Source organism: Ctenocephalides felis, unplaced genomic scaffold, assembly GCF_003426905.1.
Source record: "Ctenocephalides felis isolate EL2017-DRISC unplaced genomic scaffold, ASM342690v1 CF-g0.4_SCAFFOLD_01604, whole genome shotgun sequence".
Classification (NCBI taxonomy): domain Eukaryota; kingdom Metazoa; phylum Arthropoda; class Insecta; order Siphonaptera; family Pulicidae; genus Ctenocephalides; species Ctenocephalides felis.
Genome location: NW_020537758.1, coordinates 9,140,293 through 9,159,576, shown reverse-complemented (window position 1 = coordinate 9,159,576; position 19,284 = coordinate 9,140,293). Strand labels below are relative to the sequence as shown.

The following is a 19,284-nucleotide window of genomic DNA, read 5'->3' as shown; positions in this document are numbered from 1 at the left end:
TAAATTTGATTAATATAAATTTTTATAACAAAAGGTTCTGACGGATTCAAATTTTAATAAAAGCGGCAGCAACGCGTGGCCGGGTATGCTGGTAAATATATATATATATATATATATATATATATATATATATATATACAATTACTATAACTCACCCTACAAAAAGTTTAAAAAATCAACTATTTTCTATGATTCATTCATTATTTTATTACTAAAGTACAAAATCATACCAAATATATATTTCGTATTTTTATTTAAAATTTTCATTTCCATCTAAGATCTGCAGCTAAAGAAATGTGATCTGATGGAAAAACTATACTGGGCAAAGCAGTATTTGCTTGAAGTTCTTCTAAACTTGGAAAGGGAACCACCTGAGGTAAAAAATTAAGTACCAAGTTTATAAATTTGTAAATATAAATTTGGGGGTAGATACTAACCTGTTGTACATCAAAAGAATCGTCTTGATAAAATATGTAATCGAGACAATCAGCAAAACCGACGGTATAGTTTGTGTATTGAGGAGTGCCACAGGCACTCCCCATTTTTATATTTTGGGATAAAGATACACCTTTGACGGCTTCTTCTACGTCTAAAAATTAACATAATTAATACACAAATATACGTTTTTTTTTTGAATATTATTTTTACTTGAACTCCAATCTGGTACGTCCTCAGGTACACTTTGTTGAGTCATTAATTTATAAATGCCACATTCGGGGGTGCTATTAAAATCGCCACAAAATATTAAGGAAATTTTTTTATCTGCAAACTGAATTCGTATATTAATTTTAAATATGTCTGAAAAGTATTTTAGTATTTTTTTACCTGTTGTTTTGATTCGCAAAGAATATTATGAACCCATTTCAAAGCAAAAGCAAATTGTAGTAACCTAATGTGATCTGCATCCGGATGAAAATATAAATGTATATTTGCTACTAAGAGCATGTGGTCTTTTTTATCTAAATAGTCGAATAAAACTGCCTGGAAGTAATAATTATTCAAGTAACAAGACTTGTTAAACAAATTTTAAAAATTAAATGTCTAGAACTGAAAATGACTCTAAAAAGTGTTGAAGAAAATACTTCTCATAGGCCGAAAACATTTAGGAAATATTTTAGGAAAATTGATTAAGTAAAAACATTAATTTGCGATGAAAAAACGTTTTTACCAAAATTCAAAAGCTGGGGGATGTTTAAACCGATTTTTTCCTAAATTTAAAGAACGATATGAATCATTGATGAAAGAAATCTTTTTAAAAAATTTAAAAAAATAGATCTTCATATCAGAAATTTTCTTAAAATTCAGAGAATGACATGAAATAAATTATGATGACAAAGACTTTTTATACAAACTTTAAAAATTAACTTCCCATAGGGTAAGTTATAGTAATCGTCCAAAATCGTGAATGATAATTTTTGCATATTTTTACGTTTCCGGGGTTTCTGAACATTTTGGCATACCTTCGAAAAAATGTATGATGGCTTTAAAAAAAACTTCAAATTTTTTAGAAAAATTCAAAGTATAATTCAAAATTGTCAAAAATCTCATCTTTTTCAAAAAATTGTAAAGGTTTTTTGATAAATTTAATTTTTGGTACGGCAAGTTCCAGCAATTTGCCTTAAGGCACGATACCATGCACCACTAGTTTATTAATTTCCCGTAGGGTAAGTTATAGTAATCATCCAAAAATCGAGAGTAATAATTTTTGCATATTTAACGTTTCAAAAGTTTCTGAACATTTTGGCATACCTTCGAAAAAATGTATGATTGCTTCAAAAAAACTTTTCAAAAAAATTCAAAGTATAATTCAAAATTTTCAAAAATCTCAGTTTTTTCAAAGATTTCAAAAAAATTTAAAGGTTTTTTTGGTAAAGCTAGTTTTTGGTACGGAAAGTTCCAGCAATTTGCCTTAAGGCACGATACCAAGCACTACTAGTTTATTAATTTCCCGTGGGGTAAGTTATAGTAATCGTCCAACAATCAAAAAATTTTTTTTTTGCATATTTAACGTTTAAAAATATTGAAATTATGTAAATATTCTCACAATTTTTATAAAAACTCAAAATTCCCAAAAAAGAGTTTTTTGTTCTAAATTTTTAGAAATTTTTTACGTTTCAAGGGTTTTTGAACATTTTGGCATACCTTAAAAAATCGTTCTAAATTTTTAGAAAGTTTTTACGTTTCAGAATTTTCTAAACATTTTGGCATACCTTAGATAAAATCGATATATGTGTGTGTGTGCGGATACAAATTTTCGTCGACGATTTCGGGCGCACGGATCAACCGATTTGAATAATTCAAAAAAACATTCGATTCCTATCGATAAGGAGACGTGCTGATTAGTTTTTGGCAAAGGCAGGTCCTGCCGTTTCGGAGATACGGTGCAAAGAGTGCAGAAAATAGAAATCGAGTTTTTGAGAGAACGGAGCGTCCGATTTGAATAATTCAGAAAACATTTTACTTATATTGACGAAATGAACAACTGATCAAATTTTTGTAAAGGCAGGTCTAGTGGTTTCGGAGATCTAATAAAAAATGTACAAAATAATACGATTTGGCTGTCAAAAATGAACATTAGATATATGTACATCGTATTATCAGATATTTTATAAAGATTATTATAATAAGTACATTTATATGGGTTTCGTACTAATAATACAAAAAAATCGACATATAAAAAATCCAATTTTTCAAAAAAGACGAATTTTTACAAAAATTTCTCAAAAATCTATTTTTTTTTTCAAAGTTTTGCCAAGTTTTTTTTAATAATTTAGATTTCGGTACGGAAAGTTCCAGCAATTTGCCTTAAGGCACGATGCCATGCACCACTAGTTTTATATTATATAATAAAAAATATTCTTATGTACAAAATAATAATTATGTTACCTGAGCTGCTGTTGTCCTTTGCAAAATCCTCTCAACTAAAGGAGCATTATTTTCAATTTTACACCACAAATCTTTAAAAATATCCTGTTTATTTATTTCTTCCCCAAGAATAATACCAAACTTATTTATTTTACTAAAAAATAGATATTAAACATATATGTATGTACAATATTTTTATTAAAAGTTATTATATTTTTTTGTACCTAAACCGATTTTTATTATAACATATTGTTAAACCTTCTGCAACACTTGCACCTTTTTTTTTAAACACACCCTCGAATCCAATGGTGTTTAAAATCGGTGTTAAATCTGAATCAAAAATTTTGCAATCTACTTCTTGCAGACAAGCTATATCAAAATTGTAACCTGGGGAAATTTTATATATATATATATATATATATATATATAAATATATGTATGTATATATATATATATATATACACTTGAAAAACTTTTGCAAATATTCTATTACATTTTACCTAATAATTCTTTTAAAAACAATTGTTTTCTGTAATCAATTTGTAGCGCATAGGGCGGACAATAAGGATGCAAAACAGTTCTAGTAAAATCACTATCAGCATACAGGTCAGCTAGTATGTTATAAGAACATACACGAAAACTGCAATACATATTTATTAACAAAAAATATTATATAAACAGTATACAATTCCCTTCTAACCTATCACCGGACAATTTCTCTTTCGTATAAAGATGTCTAGTATCAAACGGACACAATCCAGGACCAGCTTCAACATTATTTGCAGTAATGCATTCAGCTTTAGGTCCTTCGTCAGTGGTTTCACAAACAACTTTCAATTTATGACCAATTTCATCGTTCGTTGTATTTATAATAAAGCCTTCGCCTATACTAATCCAATTTACATTCTCTGGTTTATGTTTGTCCGGGTCATATATACCTTTGTACCACAAAAACTTGCATTTATCCATAGTTAGAAATTGTAGTTCCAGTTTATTAGGGTACACAGGAAAGTCTGCAAGTATCGATGTAGGTAGTTGTAACGTTGTGATCCATGGAGGATTGTATATGATTTTGTACGTTCTATCGATTACATGTGCTGTTATACATTGATGATTATGAATTACATCTTTGCAAGTATCATCAGGACCTAGAACTTCCTCGTTTTTGTAGAATTTTACATCTATTTCAGGTAGTGTAACTTCTGGTTCCACAGATTTCTTTTTCTTTTTAAGTCTTTTACAAAAGGCTTTTTCTAAATTTGCGTTCATTCTAGCTGTACATACTGTGATATTTTCGGATACATTTCGACTAAAATTGAATTCTCTATCGACACCAAATTTGTCGTTGGTGTATCTAAAGGATATTTGTACATTTTCAGAATTTTCTTCTTGCCTGAGGTACATGTGTTCCATGTTTAGAATCATTTTGTGTATGGAACGTTTGTCATGAAAATTTATTATTTGGAAACGAATACCGCATATTAACCTCAGCATTAATAAATAGTAATGTAAATTATCAACTAATTAACACTAATAATATAAATACACTAGTTATAACCATAAATTTTACACTTTAGTAGCACATAACCTCAAAACTTTGACATCTTCAATTTGACACCTAACCTCACTTTCTTGCAGTTTTTGATAGCTGCTTAAATGTGCACATCTGCATTAATTATTATTCAAATAAAAAACAACGGTTGATTAAACATAATTATTTATAACAAATACAGTATCCTTTTACAATTGTAAAACAAAAGAAATAAATAGTTATATATTAACAAGATTCCTTCAACTTCAACTTAAACAAATATTAAGAAATTGTATACACTAATTGCTGAAACCTAAAATATCTTCTTAAAACCCTTCTAATAATAAAACTTATTACATCTGCGGCAACTGATCTATGGGTGTAGCAAAATTGAAGTCTTCTGGGAACAGTTTAGATGCTGACGGATACATTAATTTATAAGATTGTCTTATTGTAACATCAGCTACACCAGCAATGTCACCAATTTCTTTTTGACTTCTTTTCTCCTCAGACGCCTGGGTAAAGGATAATTGAATATTAACGCAAGTTTATGATATTGTAAGATTTATTATTATACCTGTGATGCCATGTAAATAGCAGCAGCCGCTACAGAAATTGGTGATCTACCAGGCACAATATCGAATTCTACAGCTTTTCTAGCAATGTGGGTTGCAGCCCTTTGTACCATATTCGGCAAGCTAAGGTTTGAGCAAAATCTTGACATGAATCTGCTGTTGTTATAAGGTCAACGGATGTTTCCAGAGCCTTTAGTATTAATTTGAAGCATCTTCCTATTTCTCGTTTGCTTATTTTGCTAATAGCACAAATTTCTTTTGAAGGTACGGGGGACACCTTCTTGTCTGCATGCAATGTATAGGCAAGCTGATGCGATTGCATCATTTGCTCGGCCTTTTAGATTCTTACCATCATGCACCTGGTAATAGACACATAAATATATATATATATTATATATATATATATATATTATATATATATATACAAAAAATACTTAGAAAAATCGGTCCAGCCGTTTTGGAGTTTAGCCCAAACAAACATACAAACAAAATTTTAAAAATTGTCAATTTGAAAACAACTATTTCAATATTTCAAACAGACACTACAATTTTATTTATATATAGTATATAGTATATAGCTTGAATTTAAAGTCATGAAATATAGAGCTTGGTGTTCCACAAAGCACTATTCTTGGACCAAACCATTTTTATTTATTGTATTTATTAATGAATTAATTAAAAAAATGAGGAAATCATGCTAAATTTGTGGAACTATTTGTTAATATTATCTCGTATGTCAGTCATAGGACTTAGAACTTCTTAGCATCAGACACATGGGTGGATAAAATTAAAAAAAAAAATTAATTTGAAAAGGACTATTCAAATTACAAACAGACACTACAATTTATATATATATAATATATATATATATATATATATATATAGCCTTAATTTAAAATTATTTAAGAAAATCATAAAATATAGAGCTTGGAGTTCCACAAAGCACCATTCTTGGTATATATATATATGTATATATATATATATATATATATATATTATATATATTACCTGTTTGAATAAATTATTAGCACGATCTACAATTGTTTTCGGCAAATTAATTCTATCAGCCATGTTATTAATTTCCCTAAAGGCATTTATTAACGTCCTATCTGATGTACTCATTGTTCTACGGTTCTGATATTTTGAAGCGCCAAAAGCATCAAAAGAAGCGTCACCTCTTCCAGGACCTAAAAATAAAAACAACAGGTTTAGGAATATAAAACCAGAAATGTTTACCTTTGTAAGAGTGTTAAAGTGGTCATTTACCTATCATTGTTGATAAATCCCCTCCGCTCAACAAAGGATTTTCAGGACCACCGACACGAGATGGATCAGCACCTCCTTTTTCATTATTGAAAGTTCTCCACTCAGAACCGACGTCTATAACCCTTCAGAATAAATTCAATACATTAAACTCGCTGTCAAACTACCCTAGTTTAATTTTATTACCTGTCTCCTACTACAAGACCACATTCTGAACAAATTTGGTCCCCGGCTCGATAATCTTCAATCAAATGTGCATCAGGGTGTGCAGGGCAACAGACCTTATTGCTGTACCCCTATGCCTGCAAAAGATACCAAATAACCCATTTACTCTATTATTATTAACAATTTCAATAAAAATATGGATGGACTTGAGTCTACCTTGAAGATGAAGCCATTTAATTAATATATAAATACCAGTCTTATACTATTTTACTAACAAGTCACTAATTGTATGTGTATGGTTCTCATTTATATTTATGTGATAATAATCAAAATGTTGCTTTTGACTAGAGTTTTATTTAAATAAAACATTGAGTAAAGCAAAACCGACAAACATAAATAAGAAAAAGCATAAATGACATATGGTGACAAGATGCAAGTACCAATAGAGGAATGTAAAGTTTGGTGGGAAATTTGAATTCCTTGCAGAGGTAGTAAACAGTTGAGAGGTAATATATTATATATATATTATATATATATATATTATATACATAGATAAAAGAAGAGATATATATATATTATATATATATATATATATTAATATATATATATATTAAAACAATAAATAATGAACTATTCATTTATAAGTTTCGACACGGTATATGTGTCATCATTCAGCAATATATTAAAATTTATACAGTATCTAAAAGAATTTTTACAAAGTTTAAAAATATAAGTTTATATATATAATAAATAAAATAATCAACCAAGTAAAAATTGATACCTACCACACCAGCGAAAAAATCACAAAATTTAAACTAACAAATTGAAAATAAAAATATAATAATAAGTAAAAAATAATAATAAAACACCCGATAAAAGCCGAAGGGTTCACGAAAGTTGATGCAGGAGTGGAATTTCAAAGACAGTTAAACACAATACAGAAATTAAATTTTAAAAATATGAAAATATAGAATTAAATGACTAAAACTAAAAAAAGGTCAAAGATTCGAAGAATTGTTATTAAAAAAAATGATAATATTATGATAAGTGTCATTTACTAAAAGAGCAGAATTTCGTTTATTAACGGGGTTTAAAAAAGATAAAACAGATTCAGCAAAATTTTCTGAGGGCACCATTTTTTTCTTTATGTAAAATAAAGGATTTTTAACATTAAAAGTATGGTTTAAATTAATGACATGTTCCGAAATCAAAAAAATCTAAATCTTATATATGTATATTAGATGGTAGAGTCTTGGATTTGTAAATATTTTGTAGAGCTTCACAAAAAAGAATCCAAAAAGTAATAAAAAACAAAAAAGTTTTTCAAAAAGATATATTTTTTTTAAAAAAGATAACTATTCTCATATACCAAACTCAAAAAAGACATAATTTAAAGAAATTACAAAATTTGTTTCTCCGTCTAAAAAGATATTTATAAAATCACTTCTTTTGATAAAAACTTTTATAGTTTAATTTAGTAAAAAATCAATTATACCGGCAATTAATTATGTTTTTTTCAGTAACCTTTACTTAAAACTATCTACATTTATTAACATTTTTAATATTTTTTTTATATAATCCACACATTTATTTTTATCATTTTTATTTTGATTAAATTGTCATATTTCTGTACATTATTTTTCCCACAATTTTATTCAGTTTATATAAAAAAATCTTAGCTTTTCTTAAACACTTTATAAAAAGCTTTTCTTAAACATATTGTTTGCTTAAATCTTTGCTATATATATATATATATATATATATATATATATATTATATATATATATATATATATATATATATATATATATATATATATATGTTTATATATATATATACTAGCTGACCCGGCAAACGTTATTTGGCCATAAACATTATTACTAGTCTTTTTTTATTTTTAGTATAAAAGTTAGTAACTGATTGCTAATGTGGTGTTTAAATAGCAATTGCAAAATAGTAATGGAGTTCCTATCACATTAATATGCTAAAATTTGTATATATTTTCCAAAATATGTTTTTTTAATCAAATTGTAGGCATTTTTAACATATATATGTATATATTAAAACTCATTTTGTTAATGTGATAAATGATAAATTTGATCAGTTACCATTTTTGAATTTTGCGCCAACATGAAGTTCTTCACCTCTGCATTCCGCCGACCGACTTATTTGTCAGTAATGTCCGACAACATGATAACTATTACAACTAGTAGACGTCATATTTCATAACTTGTAAATATATATAAAGAAATTAATTAAAATACGATTTATTTGGTCGACTTGTGATGTGTTCTAATAATTTCTATAATTCCCCCCAATCAATTCCGAACCTATGAATCAGTGACAAAGTGTTAAAAACCTTTTAAACTATTCAACTGTGACAGTCTTCCAAGACTGATCTAATTCTGCTGCTGTTACATATTTATATAAAATATTTTTTCAAAAATGCCCCTGTTTGGAAAATCGCAAAAGAGCCCGGCAGAATTGGTAAAAGCTTTAAAAGAAGCGGTCAATTCGCTGGAACGGGGCGACAAGAAGGCAGAAAAGGCTCAGGATGATGTTAGCAAAAATTTGGTTAGTAACAAAGAAAAGTGGAAAGTTTTTCGGTGACGATGGTTTAATTAATTTTTATTCGTTTTCTGCAGGTGCTTATTAAAAATATGTTGTACGGAACATCAGATGCGGAACCGCAAACAGATATAATTGTTGCACAATTAGCTCAGGAATTGTATAACAGCAATTTATTGCTCTTGTTAATTCAGGTATGGGAATGTCATTTCAATTAAATTTGATACAATTGAATATCACGAATAAATCTCAACTGTATATACTGTCTTACTTTCATGACCGTATTTAGAATAATATTAAGTGTGACATTTGTCCTTATGAAGATATTTTTGCACTTGCAAATATTCCATTGAAGTGACAGCTCAGATTTAATAATTTATAAATCTGATATATACTGAAAATACTATTTTGTTAGCATCATTTGATGACCCATAACAGTATAAATAATTAAATTATACATTTACTGTAAAGGAAATCAGTATTATGAGTCATCGAGAATAAAATTAAAAATTCAAATTTGAGGTTATGTTCAACATTTTCATTATAATACATTTTTATTGTATTATTTCTTTTTGAACATAAGTTTATTAAGTATTTTTTTGTGTAATTGTAGATAATAGTTATTTTTACAAACCAAGTTGTCTACATTTTATTATTTTGGGGTTAGTTTTGAATTAAAGTTGATAACATTCGATATATTGTAAATTCACTATATAATATTATATATATATATATATATATATATATATATGTATATGTATGTATATGTATGTAGGTATGTATGTATTAGATGGTAGTCTTGGATTTGTAAATATTTTGTAGAGCTTCAAACAAAGAATCCAAAAATTAATAAAAAACAAAAAAGTTTTTACAATGTACACAAAAGAATGAGGCAACATGAATTAAGTGTGGTTCACCATAAACAAAAAAAATTTCAAATGTACCCTAGTACAACACTCTGTCGAAAATGCCCACTTGTTTAACTTCACTCCTAAAATTTTATATCATGAAAATTGCATCTTTAAGAAGTCATTTGCGAAAAGTTGTCTTATACTTATGAATGCTTCTAATAGTAATAAAATTAGATCAGATCACAACTGGTTACATGATTGATTCTCATTTAAATTTTTTACACTTCTTGACTAATAATTAATATCGACGTCCATTTGAGATTAATAATAAGTATTTATATCCTGATATATAAAAGCAACACGCACACATATACACACAGATTTTAAGTCAAAGTAAATAAATAATGAAATTGTTTTTTAAAAAACTTTTTTGTTTTTTATTACTTTTCGGATTCTTTGTTTGAAGCTCTACAATATATGTATGTATATATAATATATGTAATATATATAATTCAGTAAGTATTTATGGTGTATGTATCTTTTACAGAATCTAAGCCGAATTGACTTCGAAGGCAAAAAGGATGTTGCTCAGGTTTTTAATAATGTCTTACGCAGACAAATTGGTACAAGATCACCCACAGTGGAATACATTTGTACCAAACCAGAGATTTTATTCACATTGATGACCGGGTAAGTTATAAAATAATTATATCAATATTATATATATTATATATATATATATATATATATATATAATATTGATATATATTATAAAAATATTTATATCAATTATTTATATTTATTTTATTTTAGATATGAGCACCAAGAAATCGCCTTGAATTGTGGAACAATGTTAAGAGAGTGTGCAAGATACGAAGCGCTTGCCAAAATAATGCTCCATTCTGAAGATTTCTTCAACTTCTTTCGATATGTTGAGGTTTCAACTTTTGATATTGCATCTGATGCATTTTCCACATTTAAAGTAAATACAACCAATTATTTTATCTCATCTATATTTGTCTTCTGTATTATTTTTTTTTTTTTTATCTTTTAGGAGCTTTTAACACGTCACAAAATGCTGTGTGCCGAATTTCTTGAAACAAATTATGATAAAGTATTTAATCATTATCAAAGATTATTAAATTCTGAAAATTATGTCACCAGGCGTCAAAGTTTAAAGCTATTGGGTGAGCTGCTTTTGGATAGGCATAATTTCACAGTAAGTAGAAAAATTATTTATATACATATATATATATATATATATATATATATATATTATTTATATATATATATATATATATATATACATATGATTTATTTTAAATTTCAGGTTATGACAAGATATATATCTAATCCTGATAATTTGAAATTAATGATGAATATGCTGAAGGAGAAATCAAGGAATATTCAGTTTGAAGCTTTTCATGTGTTTAAGGTAAATTTTTGATGATTTTATATATTTTGGTATTTAGTATAACATTATGTGTATTTAGGACATATTTTTACATTTGTTGAAATGGCTCAAAAATTTTATTCCGAACATTTTAAGTTGTATACATTAGTAAAAAATAGATAAAATTGACTAAAATCTAGTAAAATCTGTTATATACACTTGGATATTGAAATTTTGAACAATTTTTAGTTGAAATGCGTACTATAGTATTTTGATCATTAGCAATATGTGGATTTAGGACATTTTTTCAGTTTTCTTCAAATAACTTTTAATTTTTAACTTCCCGTAGGGTAAGTTATTGTAATGGGCCGAAAATCGGAATTGAAAATTTTTACATTTCTCGACGTTTTGAAGGTTTCTGAACGTTTTGGCATACCTCAGAAAAAATGGATGTGTGTGTGTGTGTGTGTATGTATGTGTGGATACAAATTTCCAGTCACGTTTTAGGGCGCACGGATCAACCGATTTGAATGGTTCAAAAAACATTCGATTCCTATTGATAGGGAAAAGAGCTGATTAGTTTTTGGCAAAGGCAGGTCCAGCCGTTTCCGAGATACGGAGCAAAGAGTGCAGAAAATAGAAATCGAATTTTTGAGAGAACGGAGTATCCGATTTGAATGATCTAAAAAACATTCAATTAGTAATGATTGGGAGAAGTGTTTATTAGTTTTTGGCAAAGGCAGGCCCAGTCATTTCGAAGATACGGAGCTAAAAATGTAAAAAATGGCAGTTTTTGAGAGAAATAAGCGTCCGATTTAAATGATTCAAAGAACTTTCAGCTTGTCTTAACAAAATAATTGATTTTGCAAAAATTTGTACCAACTTTTTTTTTTTTTTGTATATCGAAAATATTCCAGATTTTATTTTTAATTCTGACTATAGTTCTAATATACTTTATAAATAATTTCAACTCTGCAATTCAGTTTATATAATTCTTATAAATATTAGACAATGTTACAATATTTATAATAATCTATTTGAAAACATTCAGTATTCCTCGAATATTTCGTTACGGTACGGGAAGTTCCAGCAATTTGTCTCAAGGCACGATGCCATAATTGCCTCAAGACAGAATTCCACTTACAGCTAGTTATTCTGGACATTATAATTTGTTTACATTAGTGAAAACTAGATAAAATTTACAAAAATAAGACAAAAACTGTTATATACACTTTAGTATTGAAATTTCGAATAATTCGGAATTGAAACGCTGATTTTAGTATTTTGACTATTTGCGATATACGGATTTAGGACATTTTTTTTTATTTTTCTTCAAATAACTTTGGATTTTCATTGCGGATATTATAAATTGTTTATATTAGTGAAAACTAGATAAAATTTGCTAAAACCTGGTAAAAATTGTTATATACACTTGTATATTGGAATTTTGAATAATTCGTAGTTGAAATACGGACTTCAGTATTTTTATACAGTTTAGTTTGCACTACATGGAGTTGGTACATTTTTTTACTTTTTTTTTTCAAATAGCTTTCAATTTTTATTCTCGACAATATAATTTGTTTACATCAGTAAAAGCTAGATAAAATTAACTAAAATCTAGTATAAATTATTATATTCGCTTGTATATTAAAATTTTGAATAATTTGTAGTTGAAATGCGGACTTTAGTATTTTTATAGTTTGCGCTACATGGATTTGGTACATTTTTTTTGCTTTTCTTCAAATATCTATAAAATTTAATTCTGGACATCATTTTACAATACATTTACATTTATTTTAGATACTGTTATTAAATATTTAAAAAATTGTTGGATGATGACACACATACCGTGTCGAAACGTATTCATACGTAGTTTACAGACAAAATTTACTTAAATCTAGTAAAAATTGTTATGTACACTTGCATACTAAAATTTTGAATAATTCTTAGTTGAAATGGGGACTTTTAATTATTTGCGTTATATGCATCTAGACATTTTTTACATTTTTTCAAATAACTTTTAATTTTTATTCTGGACATAATAATTTGTTTACATTAGTAAATACCAGATAAAATTTACTAACAACGTAGAGAAAACTGTTATATACACTTGTATATAGAAATTTTGAATAATTCATAGTTGAAATGCGGACTAGTATTTTTTTTTTGGGACAATCTAGTTTATTTTTTCTCCTTTAGGTGTTTGTAGCGAATCCAAATAAGCCAAAACCAATCCTGGACATACTTTTAAGGAATCAAGACAAGCTCGTTGATTTCTTAACAAAGTTCCACACAGACAGATCCGAGGACGAACAGTTCAACGACGAAAAAGCCTATTTAATAAAACAAATTAAGGAACTGAAGCCAGTTGCGGAGACACAATAGCAATCATCGATAAAAGGATCGTTATCATTCGATCTAAACGAGGATTGAAATTTGCATTACTCTTTTCTAAAGATAATCAAAGTATTTTTTGAGTTTTTAAAATACTTCTAGTAATGCCAATAATAAATTAAAGGATAAGATATAGACTAATTTAGACAGTTCTTAAGCAATCGCGGAAAAGGATCGATTAGTTAGTGCTATATAATAATAGACAGGGATCGATTATACTTTTAAGCAAATTAATAAACAAAACCAACACTGATCATTTTATTTATGCCTAGTATTAGATGCATCAAAAATTATTAAAACATTTCTTTGTCATTATTATTATTGTTTTTGAATGGAGTGTAATTATCAGCACTTTTTAAATCAAAATACTTTTATTGATATATTAAAAAAAATGTAGTTTTACATTATTCCAAATGTTGAATATGACTTTTTGATATTTTTCATGTTGTTATTGGTTATCCATCTCATGTGTAAATTATCATTTATCGATTGTTATTGCTTTTCTGAGAAATTGCTTTTCGCTTTTATATAAATATTTGTAAATAAAAGATACTTGCATACTGTAATTGTAATATAAAAGAAAATAAATTACATTTCAAAAGTATTATTATTTAAATCTTTTTGTTTCATTTTTCTTTTGATAATTACTTTTAAGTTGACGTTTCAAGTCATTCTGAATCGTTTGATACCAATTTTGGAAAAAATATGTGGAATAGAATCCATTATTTTTTATGTAATATTTTCTTTACCGACGATTAACGTAAAGCTTATGTAATTATTACGTAATGTACATGTTGCATACTTTTTACAGTAAAATTACTTTTTTTAAATATTTTTTTTATTTATTTATATATTATTTTCAAATCTCAGTCAAGGGTGTCTGGTGTGAGAGATTATGAAAACAAATTTCATATTTTCTATTTACATATCATTTGTTTATACATTAATATAATATTTATTATAATTAATCTATCTTTGAATATCTATTCAATCTTCAAAAATTTAGCTAATTTTTTACCTCACGTAGACTTTTTGCTTTCAAGAACGGCTGAACCGATTTTAAAAATTTAAAAGCCATTCGGTGAAACTTAGCTTTATCAGTTTTGTGGTTTATAATAACATATACATACATACAGACAGCATGTATGTAATTTATAACATATTATTAATATGTTTTACATATTATCACTAGAAAAAAATATAATTAATTTTTCTATAATTTTATTTTTTAAATTAATTTTATTATAAATAAAAAATTAATGAATATAAAAATAATAAATTTAAAAAAATCATATATATTAAAGGCATCAAAAACTAGATTCAAAGGGGGTCTCTGGGTCTCTTCAACTTTGGGAATAGGAAAAAGTCACACGGAGCCATATCTGGTGAATTTTTGCACTTTGCAACACTTTATTTCATTTTTTACGCAAAATTTAATACAAATTCTTTGACTTTTCAATTCTTCCATTGTAAAAATCGCCGAGCTCAGAAAAACACGTCGAACCTTAGCGACTACCACAGACAAAGTAAACAGTGAATATAGCTGAAAATTTCATCATACTTTAGGGGCATGTATACCAACACAATAAAAAAAAATTTTGACAATCAGACACTCCAGACCCGCGAAATTTAATTATTAGTAATTCCGGGTACTTTTTGAACACACCTCGTATATATATATATACTTTTATTCTTTTGGCTAAATCGTTTGGATGGACATTCATTCTGCATTTGTAATCGAAACCGGTGATTGCAATTTAAATAATAACGATGAGTGTATAAACAATCAATAAAAACAATAAGAACAAATAAGAATTAAAACTTAGCTTAGTTTATTTTAAAAATAAAGTTCTTGCTTTCACTAAAAACATATAAAAGCGATTTCTAAATCGATATCTTTCAAACAGACTTTTAAATATATGTAATTTCATTTACTATAATGCACAAATTTTAATAAAATTATATAATTAAGCTTTAAAATAATATTTTAAGACTTTTGTTATAAATAAATGTTATAAATTCAAACATTAACGTCCCGATTTGTTCCAAAACTATCCGCTACTTATTAACGGCGCTTGTGTTCCTTTACTACCATCTTTAAATTTTGTCTCTATGGCGGCAATTCTAAATGACAGATTGTTGACAGTTCTGGTTCACGAATTGTTTATAAAAGCTTATTTATTTATTATTTATTAACAATTATGAATCCTTGTACAATACCTACAGAAGTAATAGACAATGACGGAGATAACAGATGGATATCTATAGTAAGCTAATAAATCTAACAAAAACAAATAAATATATACAAATTTCATTTACTATTGCAGCATAAAAGGTTTCTATCAGAGACTCGTGAGAAAGATCCTGAAATAATATTTATAGGAGATTGTATTTTGCAAGCTTTAGAGCATACTGAGATGTGGAATAAATTTTTTGCACCTTTACATTGTTTAAATTTTAGTATCCATTCAGATTTGACGCAGAATGTTTTGTGGAGGCTAGAAAATGGGGAATTGGATCATGTTGAACCAAAGGTAATAAGGGTTGATGTATTTATGTAGTTTATAGTTAATTATTAGTATTTTTTTGTAGGCTATAGTGTTACATGTAGGCAATAATAATGTAAAGGATACGCCTGAAAATATTGCTGAAGGTATTTTGGAAATTGTTAAGGTTATAAGGAATAAGTTGCCCAATGCTTATATAGTACTACCAGTAAGTATATGTAGATATTTTTATTACATATATATATATATATATATATATATATATATATATATATATATATGTATATATTTAATTTATTTTCCAGACTCTGTTACCCCGAGGTCAATTCCCCAACAAATTAAGAGAACTAAATGACCAAGTGAATAGTTTAGTCAAAACCGCAGTTACAGATATGGAATTAGTGCAAACGGTTCCAATACATCACGGATTCGTAAGAAATGATGGGTCTATAAGCCACCACGACATGCACGATTATTTATTACTAACAAATTCAGCTTCTATGAAAGCCTTTGAACCGGTTTATGAACTCCTAACGCAAATTATAAATGAACAGGAACCTGAGAGAGACTTAACTCCATCCGAATAGGTAAAGGTAAAGGTAAAGCTTTATAATGCCTTATTAAAATTCTTAGGTAATTAAAATAAGTTGCATTTATTAAGAAAAATATTTTTAGACATTCCATGTTGCTTTTGTGCTTGTTTTTAGAACAATATTTATTTATATTTATTAAACAAAATTGCCAAAATAAATTAACAGTATTCACTCTTTGCAAAAAAATTAATTTATTTATTTAAATAAAACAAATGCTTTATTAGTTAGTCCCCTTATAATAAAAATATGTATATAAGTTATCAAAACGTGTACTTAATGATGTACCTTTGTAAAATGTGATTTTATATTCATGTAGTTTTGTATTTATTGCAATAAACATATAATATATACTTAATTACATTTTAATCCCCCATCCTCACAAATATATGTAAAACAACTGTTACGAAATCAAATGTATTTATTTATTCATAGCGAGTACTTAACAAAAGTTATAAATTAAAGAAATGGACTTAAATTTAACCGTCTTGGGCAATAAAGGGATTCTGAATAGCCTCCATACCATCTTGAGGACAAATCAAAACCACGGACGTCCCTCTGCACACGACTAAACCTAACGTTCTCGTGTCTTCAACAAGTTTGTACGGCTCATCAGGATCTGAGGTAAAAATATATGTATTAAATTTATATATGTAACAAATATGAAACTTTCAGTTTAAATTATGTTTTACCTCTTAAGAACTCTGTAGTGTTATCCAGCACCAAATTAAGCAAAGGATCGTATCCCTTAAGAATACCTGCAGCTTCACGTCCCCCACCAAATTTAACACGTATACTTTTTTCTAAGTATTTACTAAGATCTAAAATAGATTCCTTGCGACGTTTTTCTTTACCATCGCCGCCTCCTTGGTCTTTACCAGGCTGGAAAAATATATTGGTTAGAATAATAAATAAAAATGTTACAAGTAGCTATTTTAACCTTACCCTTTTTTCTGCAGGATTAGACATATTTATTTTTAACAAATATAAGTTTGTATTATCGCTTTCAAGCGTTTATTTGCGAATATGTTCAACAAAACAAAGTTTTTGACGGTGTTTTTATTTTGAGGTTATGTGTCAAGTCGTGACTACAAATGGTGGTTTTTGCGGCGTATAATTTGTAATGGCATCTGCCATCCGTTAATGAAACTAGTTAACGGAATTTAATAAAATAAATTTATTATAACATTTAATTTAATCGAAATATTAAGTTTATACTTATTACCCAAACACACTTCTTAAATTTTGTAATTTTGATTTTAATATCCAGATTCTTTACACCTTTCCAAAAATAATAAAAAAATCTCGATGTAGCGTCTTATAGTACTAAATTTAATCTTATTTTATTTTTAATTTAATTCTGTAATATTATTATGAAATTTAATTTAGTCAAAATATTAAATTCACAAAAATTCTTACAGAAACACACTTCTTAAATTTTTTAATTTTAATTTTTAATATCCAGGTTCTTACACCTCTCAAAACTAACAAAAAAAATCTCAATGTAGTGTCTTATAGTACTAAATTTAATCTTATTTTTTAATTTATATATATAAAGACAAAGTAGAGAAAATAATAAAACAACTCGTGCGTTAAGATCCAATAATTATTTAACCTGTACGTTTCGACACTTTCTGTGTGTCATCATTCAGCAAGTTAACAAGTCCTATAACAAATTTAATATAACTCTTCTCAATACATACTACTAAACCAGGAAAAAACTCAGAAGTTCAGAAGAAATTCTTAGAAATACAAAAAAATAGAAGGTTCTGGTGACTTGATTCAAAAACCAAAATTACAATGTTTTTTGGTATTTGCAAGGCATTTGGTATATTTTATATTTCATTTCAGTCAATAAGTTTAGTTTTATTACAATTAGTTAAGTTGCTGGATGATGGCACACATACAGTGTCGAAACGTACTTACTAATAGATTTACTTCTGACTGAAAATGAATATTTCAACTTAAATCTAAATGATGTATTTCTATATATATTTCTATATATATTTAATTCGATTGCCCTTATATAATGGAGAGCATTTTATTATTTAATAAACATTCTTGAAATTGAATACATGAAGTCATTCAACTTAAAATTATAGGGGCATGCATATATATATATATATATATATATTCAATAGATAATTTTTGGACTTTTCTGTAATCATCATCTTTAATATTGTTGGTCTCTATATAAAATTGGTTTTGACTTGAAAAAGACCTGATGATGGAACGTATATAAATCCAAAACGTCGTAATTAGACATTTAGACATGGAATTCCATTAAAGTAATTAAAAGAATTGAATTCAGAAATGAACAAAATTCTTCGGAAAATTTTGAATTGGTTCTAACATTTTTAAAAATTTTGAAAACAGAACAATTTTAATATTAATTTTTTTTAAAAAAATTTCTTTTTTGAATAATGATTTTGTTGGAAAAGTTCAAATTTTTTTGAAATCTGTTTTTTTTTTAAATTTTTGTTTGTTTCTTAAAATTTTGAATATTCTTGTTTTTTATATCTTTTTTCTCTAGATCTCCCAAACCACAAGTCCTGCACATACATACACACACAGACATACAT

The 19,284-nt window shown here is 27.0% G+C and overlaps 5 protein-coding genes across 5 annotated transcripts; 2 read left to right on the top strand and 3 right to left on the bottom strand.

Moving 5' to 3' along the window:
* Window positions 1-263: 263 nt before the first annotated feature.
* LOC113372653 (2',5'-phosphodiesterase 12-like) lies at window positions 264-4,424 on the bottom strand. The gene is made up of 8 exons (XM_026613007.1): window positions 3,566-4,424; window positions 3,366-3,505; window positions 3,090-3,252; window positions 2,887-3,019; window positions 826-981; window positions 649-769; window positions 438-589; window positions 264-371 (listed from the first exon to the last, which is right to left on the bottom strand). The coding sequence occupies exons 1-8, from the start codon at window positions 4,357-4,359 to the stop codon at window positions 264-266; spliced, it is 1,767 nt and encodes a 588-aa protein (XP_026468792.1). The 5' UTR covers window positions 4,360-4,424.
* A 275-nt stretch (window positions 4,425-4,699) lies between these two features.
* On the bottom strand, window positions 4,700-7,535 carry LOC113373317 (transcription initiation factor IIB-like). The gene is given in 8 exon segments (XM_026613625.1): window positions 4,700-4,911; window positions 4,974-5,125; window positions 5,128-5,230; window positions 5,232-5,330; window positions 5,980-6,158; window positions 6,238-6,359; window positions 6,421-6,530; window positions 7,458-7,535. Coding segments are annotated over 8 exon segments (1,005 nt in total). The 3' UTR covers window positions 4,700-4,749.
* Window positions 7,536-8,612: 1,077 nt separating this feature from the next.
* LOC113372595 (protein Mo25) lies at window positions 8,613-13,728 on the top strand. Its single transcript, XM_026612953.1, has 7 exons — window positions 8,613-8,973; window positions 9,045-9,161; window positions 10,366-10,508; window positions 10,632-10,800; window positions 10,873-11,037; window positions 11,149-11,253; window positions 13,411-13,728. The coding sequence occupies exons 1-7, from the start codon at window positions 8,845-8,847 to the stop codon at window positions 13,594-13,596; spliced, it is 1,014 nt and encodes a 337-aa protein (XP_026468738.1). The 5' UTR covers window positions 8,613-8,844; the 3' UTR covers window positions 13,597-13,728.
* A 2,021-nt stretch (window positions 13,729-15,749) lies between these two features.
* Window positions 15,750-16,932, top strand: LOC113373018 (platelet-activating factor acetylhydrolase IB subunit beta homolog). Its single transcript, XM_026613355.1, has 4 exons — window positions 15,750-15,872; window positions 15,933-16,139; window positions 16,198-16,320; window positions 16,418-16,932. Exons 1-4 carry the CDS (start codon window positions 15,807-15,809, stop codon window positions 16,697-16,699), a joined length of 678 nt encoding a protein of 225 aa, XP_026469140.1. The 5' UTR covers window positions 15,750-15,806; the 3' UTR covers window positions 16,700-16,932.
* A 209-nt stretch (window positions 16,933-17,141) lies between these two features.
* Window positions 17,142-17,789, bottom strand: LOC113373055 (U6 snRNA-associated Sm-like protein LSm7). Its single transcript, XM_026613390.1, has 3 exons — window positions 17,648-17,789; window positions 17,395-17,584; window positions 17,142-17,321 (listed from the first exon to the last, which is right to left on the bottom strand). Exons 1-3 carry the CDS (start codon window positions 17,669-17,671, stop codon window positions 17,182-17,184), a joined length of 354 nt encoding a protein of 117 aa, XP_026469175.1. The 5' UTR covers window positions 17,672-17,789; the 3' UTR covers window positions 17,142-17,181.
* Between the last annotated feature and the right edge of the window lie 1,495 nt (window positions 17,790-19,284).

Coding starts and splice junctions, on each gene's coding strand:
- LOC113373055 (XM_026613390.1), bottom strand. CDS start 17,671: ATGTCTAATCCTGCAGAAAAAAGG. Junction 17,585..17,647: donor CTAATCCTGCAGAAAAAAGG/GTAAGGTTAAAA, acceptor ATATTTTTCCAG/CCTGGTAAAGACCAAGGAGG. Junction 17,322..17,394: donor CACTACAGAGTTCTTAAGAG/GTAAAACATAAT, acceptor TTTTTACCTCAG/ATCCTGATGAGCCGTACAAA.
- LOC113373018 (XM_026613355.1), top strand. CDS start 15,807: ATGAATCCTTGTACAATACCTACAGAAGTAATAGACAATGACGGAGAT. Junction 16,140..16,197: donor TGGATCATGTTGAACCAAAG/GTAATAAGGGTT, acceptor ATTTTTTTGTAG/GCTATAGTGTTACATGTAGG. Junction 16,321..16,417: donor ATGCTTATATAGTACTACCA/GTAAGTATATGT, acceptor TTTATTTTCCAG/ACTCTGTTACCCCGAGGTCA.
- LOC113372653 (XM_026613007.1), bottom strand. CDS start 4,359: ATGCTGAGGTTAATATGCGGTATTCGTTTCCAAATAATAAATTTTCAT. Junction 982..2,886: donor AAAGGACAACAGCAGCTCAG/GTAACATAATTA, acceptor TATTACTTCCAG/GCAGTTTTATTCGACTATTT. Junction 590..648: donor CGTACCAGATTGGAGTTCAA/GTAAAAATAATA, acceptor GTTAATTTTTAG/ACGTAGAAGAAGCCGTCAAA.
- LOC113372595 (XM_026612953.1), top strand. CDS start 8,845: ATGCCCCTGTTTGGAAAATCGCAAAAGAGCCCGGCAGAATTGGTAAAA. Junction 8,974..9,044: donor ATGATGTTAGCAAAAATTTG/GTTAGTAACAAA, acceptor CGTTTTCTGCAG/GTGCTTATTAAAAATATGTT. Junction 10,801..10,872: donor ATGCATTTTCCACATTTAAA/GTAAATACAACC, acceptor TTTATCTTTTAG/GAGCTTTTAACACGTCACAA.